General features: G+C 31.5%; 2 protein-coding genes across 2 annotated transcripts in view; both read left to right on the top strand.

Moving 5' to 3' along the window:
• Positions 1-426, top strand: part of LOC108749818 — a 1,809-nt gene extending 1,383 nt beyond the window's left edge. Inside the window, exon 3 of the mRNA XM_018488794.1 lies at positions 392-426. Within this exon, the coding sequence (XP_018344296.1) occupies positions 392-426 (35 nt within the window). The remainder of the gene's footprint in view (positions 1-391) is intronic.
• A 424-nt stretch (positions 427-850) lies between these two features.
• LOC108749931 (pancreas transcription factor 1 subunit alpha) lies at positions 851-5,484 on the top strand. The gene is made up of 3 exons (XM_018488969.1): positions 851-1,264; positions 2,088-2,410; positions 5,085-5,484. Exons 1-3 carry the CDS (start codon positions 984-986, stop codon positions 5,222-5,224), a joined length of 744 nt encoding a protein of 247 aa, XP_018344471.1. The 5' UTR covers positions 851-983; the 3' UTR covers positions 5,225-5,484.
• Positions 5,485-6,179: the final 695 nt, after the last annotated feature.

The following is a 6,179-nucleotide window of genomic DNA, read 5'->3' as shown; positions in this document are numbered from 1 at the left end:
TGAAAAAACAATGGTTGCGAAAAAAGACTATAATTTAGAGTGCCATTTTTAATTAATAAACGAAGAAATATATGTAAAGCGAAAGAGTTCACGTATAATTACAATATTTTCCGATAAAAGCTCTTTGAAAATTTTTACGCAAAAATTTCTCGCAACGAGACAATAAACGAAACTAAATATAATAAAACAAACAACAGCAACAACACGGAACGATGACGGACGGAGAAGATTATAAATCAACGTAATTGAATCCCGACATAATTAATGTTCCGATTTCTATCATTCTTTTGCAACTGCAAGAAAGCGAATTAAAATCCATGAAATGATAAGAGGATTTTACAGTCAAGAAAGGATAAAAATATAAGAACATAATAAGATGTTATTCTCACAGACATGCATCGCGAATATAAGAGATCATCGAGATGATGTTCGTAAGTAGTAAATCGTAATGTCGTAAGTGGCATTGGTTGGACACGTACCGAAGCATCTCGAGGCGTGAGTACCAAGTGTTAACAAGTGTTTGGACAAATCTCAACACGTGCCCGGAGTGGTTCGCCAAGACACGTGCCGCTGTTTAGAAATATTATCCTGCACGCGCCTGGTTGGCACGTGTCGATCGTATCTTTCAATCCTCGAGACGTGTTCGAGGGTGCGCAGGTACGATCAGAAATTCCGGCAAACTATGAAATCGTTTGACACGAAGATCTGAAATTTAGTTTTGCTAAGCTCGTCCAATAATTATACGATTATCATTCAAAGCGTCTAGAGCGAAGAATTAAATGGCGTGAATTACACGACAGTCTCGTCGTTCTACATCTAGTCATACAATCTAGTCGTATTTTTGGTTAATTAGCGAGCGATCTTCAGATCCGATAAGGAATCACTAAATTAAGGAAAGTATATTATAATTAATATTCGCGAGACCCTTAATTATTAAATCTGAACGCATTATTGGCGAATTGGACATTGTCAACACCGTCGACATGTATTCGATGGACAATCTCGAACGAGATATGATGAACCGGCAGTACATGTATGAAGCGCACACCTTCCTGGGTAATCCAGCAATCCCGGCATTGCCGCCGCATTGCGGGGTACCTACCACGACGACGCTTCCGGCGGTCATCCCGTCGCAGATCCCGTCGTCCCATCATCCATCTGGTAGCACCGGTAGCACCAGCGGTAGCGAGCACTATCTCTATGACGAGAACAGCAGTGACAACGAGAGCGTCTACAGCAGCGATCAGGAGAATCACGCGAGAGAGTGAGTATTCCAAAAGTGCTTGCTTTCTTCTGATTTTCCCTTGTTTGATTTTCCGATTCAAATATATATAGAGTCCATAATGCAGACATGCAGACAATGTGCTTGCTTCACTTCAGGTACCCTCCATTTAGTGACACAAGTCGACAAAAGTATCGTTATGTTTTTGTTACTCATGCAAAGAAAGATAGAATGACATTTATGTCGACTTGTGTGATTAAATGGGAGGCACCCTTTGGATCGTCAGATTTCTTTTTCTTTCTCGATTTTATCAAAAATTTAGAGTTGTTCTTTCTTCTTTGAATCTTGAAATTGCTAAATCTTTAAAGGTACTAATTATACGGAAAATTGGGTTCTGGTAAAATAAGTTAGTTTTCACATGTAATGTGTATGTGTGTGTAGTTTATAACTAACTCATTTATATAGTAAACAAAAACTGTTATAGAACTAGGTTCAATAATTTTTTGAATTGTGGTATAAAATATGTATTCAGAATACTTTTGATACATTATAATTAAAAAAGTATTTATTATTAAGCCTTGTGTCTATGACATCTTTTGTTTATTGCATTACAAGCTAAATTATATGTGAAAATTAATTTACTAAGGCCTATTTTTTTATATAATTAGTGCGAGATCTTTTGACTTAAAATTCGATAAGATTTGCTATTAATTTTCTAAAAATAATGATTTCAAAATGTTCAAAGTTGATACTTCATAAATGAGTAATGTTAAAGTATTTTAATATCGAATTATGAATGAAATCAAAATGATTTTGATCGCTTTATAAATTCATTCAACAATCGGTTTGTCACTTTTACCCGTAGACGAAGTCGGAGTAACCGACGCGGCGGACCATCGGGAAAATGTCCGAGACAGGTCCAGGTTCAGCAACGGCAGGCGGCGAATATGAGGGAGCGAAGACGTATGCAGAACATAAACGATGCCTTCGAGGGTTTAAGGGCTCATATACCGACCTTGCCATACGAGAAGAGACTGTCAAAGGTCGACACGCTGAAACTGGCAATCGGTTACATAAACTTCCTCAACGAGCTCGTCAGGGCGGACAAGGGTAACGACCCCTTGACGGGCAATAGCGGTCTCTCGAGGTGTTCCAGTCGAGATGAATCCAAGAAGGTCATAGTCCGTGGTGAGGCTAATTTTAATTATATATCTACGGACAGTTCTCGATTAACGCAACGCGATAATTAATTTACTAATACTTTTACATATACATATATATTCGATGCTAAAAGGAAGAAAATTTTTATTCAACATTTATTTATGAAAAATTTCATTTATTAAATTATTAACCTTTAAGTGGATAAGCATGTATGGCCACAACATTCCACATAATAAGAAACATTTTATATTTGTGTTGGAAACGATCTTAGTCTTTATTAAAATTTTGTGTTAAATTTTTAACATATTCGAGTGTTAATTTAACATAATATGATTATGTTATTTAAATATTTCTTGTTAATTGATCTTGTTCAATATTTCTTAGTGTGAGAATAATACAACCTACGAGTAATTAAGCAGATAACAAAAATAATGCACTTTAAAATATAAATTCTAATATAAATAAATAAATTATATTAATTTAATATATTTATAATTGTTTAAATTGTATTGAAAAAATATGCTTCTACAGTTTGCTTACAAATTGTGCTAATGTTACATTTTTTTGTGTGTTAATTTTTATACATAATATCTGTTTATTTTCTGATACATCTATCTTATATTAAATTAACACAAAAATTTATTTGGACTATTTAGGACATGTAAAATGTGCTAAAATTAACATAAATTTTTCAAATTTATCTAGAAATGGAAAATATAAAATATTGCCCAAATATCTTAAAGTTCATTACTTCTATATTCCTTTATTAAATAGAGTCTATTTCACACATAAGAGTGTATAATTAATATAAATTTAACTATACATAATATACTAAAAGACATAATTATGAAATTAATAACTTTTTTATTATATTATGGGTATTCTACTTATCAACTTGTGTATCTTTAAGCTACTTATCAACTTAGAAGTTAATGAAAAGATTAATGAGATTGGGCTTTTCATAAAAAATTTGGTAAATTCATTTTTTTTATATTTCTTAATTTTTAGCATTAAACATACGTTAACAGATCAGAATTAAACAAAATTAAAATGTTGTAATTATACAAAATTAAAATGTTGTAAATTAAAGTTGAAACTTTGTTAGCTTTTCTGAAATATATTTCCAACGAGTTGGTAAAAGAAAAATCGAGTTGTAAATTAATTGAAATAAAATTCCCACGTCAAAAACTGCTAGCATTTTACATGGATGCATGTTATATTTAAAGTTCACAATAGCGTTACATTAATACAGTTTCAACGTGAAGAGTGATACGTTTACATTTAATTTACAACCTTCGGACCTTGCTAAAATTTCGCTGAATTCATGATTCGATTTTCATTATACTGCCGCGAGATTCGGTTTTGATAATACAGAATTGCACTGTTGTACTCCACGTTATTTCGATATTATGTGCACAACGTATTAATGTCGGACCAACCTGTTTTCACCCCGCGCGAAATCATAGAACGATTTATCATAATTATCCATCTACCCTTTATTCCAGGACAGGTGTCCGTCAGATATATGATGTTTCGAGGTGAATTTACTGTCCGGAGATAATTGAGAGATTATCAAAAGTTTTGGGAATCGCGCGTAATCGTTCTGTTTATTTACACGCTTCGCTTTCGCGCAAGCTATTTAATTTTCGAATTACAAAAACAATTGTGAGACGTTTATTACACAGTGTAAAATTTGTATTAAATTTTACATGTTTTATGTATTCTAAATGATCCACTTAAATTTTTGCATTAATTTGATATAAGATGAATTTATTAGAAAACAACAAATAACAAAAAAAATTATGTAAGAAAATTAACACAAAAAATGTAACACTAATACAATTTATACACAATCTGTGGTAACAAATTTTTTGATGAAATTAACATTTATAATATATTAAATTAACACGTGTTTTATTCATTTATCTTAAAATTTATATTTCAAAATATATTATTTTTATGATATTTGCAATTCTTTTATCAATTTAGTTATTTTGACACTAAGAAATATCAAATATCAATTTAATACAAAATATTCAAATAACATATTCATATTATGTTAAATTAACATTCGAATATGTCAAACATTTGACATAATATTTTATAAGGACTTGAATAGCAATTATTTTTTACTCTAAAATTTTTAAAGTAAATCTTACTCTGCAGAGTGAAATTTTACTCTTAAATTTCCATTTTCATAATATATGGTTACCTAAGGATTAAAGATTATTAAAAGATTTTTTAATGAAGTTTATTCATAAATTTCTTGGTAACCTTTAGGCCGGTATTCATAGTCTTATGTTCAAGATTCATTAGTTCTTATATTCAAGATTTAAGTTCAATCTTGAAATGTTATGAACCAATCAGAGCGCCGCATTATCGTCTTAAGACATTACTTAAGACGATCTTAAAATAAAAACCGACTGAATATTGTCTTAATCTTTAAGCTTAACCACATATTGCGACAATGGGACTTAAAGATTGAAATTTGAGCTACTCTTTTCCAAGACTAGCTCAATTTTCACTTTTTAGAGTAAGACTTCACTTCACAAAATTTAGAGAGTATGTATGAAGACTGTAATTTAACATAATATTATATTTCTACGAATAATTAAGATAAAAATCCCTATGTCGATCTTAGTTTCCCGCGATTTCGCGTTCTCCAAATTTTGGTCAATTTTCATCGAATTACAACTTTCAGGTAGCGGTGGGAATCCATTCATCTCGCACTCGCTCTCGTGGTCGAGAAAATCGGATATCTCACCGAATGGCACGATGTACGCGAAGGTCTGGACGCCAGAAGATCCGCGAACATCGAAAAATGGGACGACGTTCGAGTAGATGGCGAATTTGATTTCGTTTTACGAGTATAAGCGGAGGATCGGACACATCGCACGGTTGCGAGAACATTTCTCATCTAGAGTGTTATTTAGTGTCTAAGGGAAATGTTTCTAGTCACTGGTCCTCGTTGTTTGTACCTTATGATCATCGAAAGTCTCCGATTTTTTGGACGACGAAAATGATCGCCAGTTTATACATCTCTCGCGATTTCATCAAAAAGGTACGGTAAATCGAATTAACCATTGCAAAATATGTACATGCGTTTGAGTTACAGAAATTTTTTATTTAGAAAATGGAAACAATTATAAATGAAAATTAGTTGAATAATAATAAATCAAGCAGAAAGAACAAGAATCTTATTTAATTAAAATCTAAGAATTCTATTTTGAAAAATACATTCTTTAGTTCTATAAATTATGCGAAAAATGTATTTGCAAAATTATGTAGTATATAAATATTATTGAATACCAAGACTCGCTTCAATTAAAAATCTCTCTTTTATTTAAAAGTAGAATCGTGATTCTTTTATTACTTTCCTTAATTTTGTTAATACCTTATTTTCTAAATAATATTACAGTATAAATAGAATTCAATAGAATTTTAAAAGATGACCATGAAATATCTGATTGAAAGAAAATAATTTGTTTCTGAGAAGATTGGATTGACGTTTATTTTGTAATGGTCGATTCAGTTTTTGCCGTTTTGTACAATATAATACAAATCGGTGTACGCGACATTTTTACAAACGTTTTTTGCGAAACGTGCTTTGTAAATAGAAATTATTGAAATAGAATTATAATAGGATAAGCACCGTTTATACATAATTAACGCGACGTAATGGTGGTGCATATCGAGCATCATTATTGCCACTGTGAATAACAAAGCCAAATAAACGTAGTTCCGAGAACTTTATTGCGTTTATCATTCAGGCCTCCAAAAATGATTAAACTCATCT

Source organism: Trachymyrmex septentrionalis, unplaced genomic scaffold, assembly GCF_001594115.1.
Source record: "Trachymyrmex septentrionalis isolate Tsep2-gDNA-1 unplaced genomic scaffold, Tsep1.0 scaffold32, whole genome shotgun sequence".
In the NCBI taxonomy this organism is placed as follows: Eukaryota; Metazoa; Arthropoda; class Insecta; order Hymenoptera; family Formicidae; genus Trachymyrmex; species Trachymyrmex septentrionalis.
This window is presented reverse-complemented; position numbering and strand designations above follow the sequence as displayed.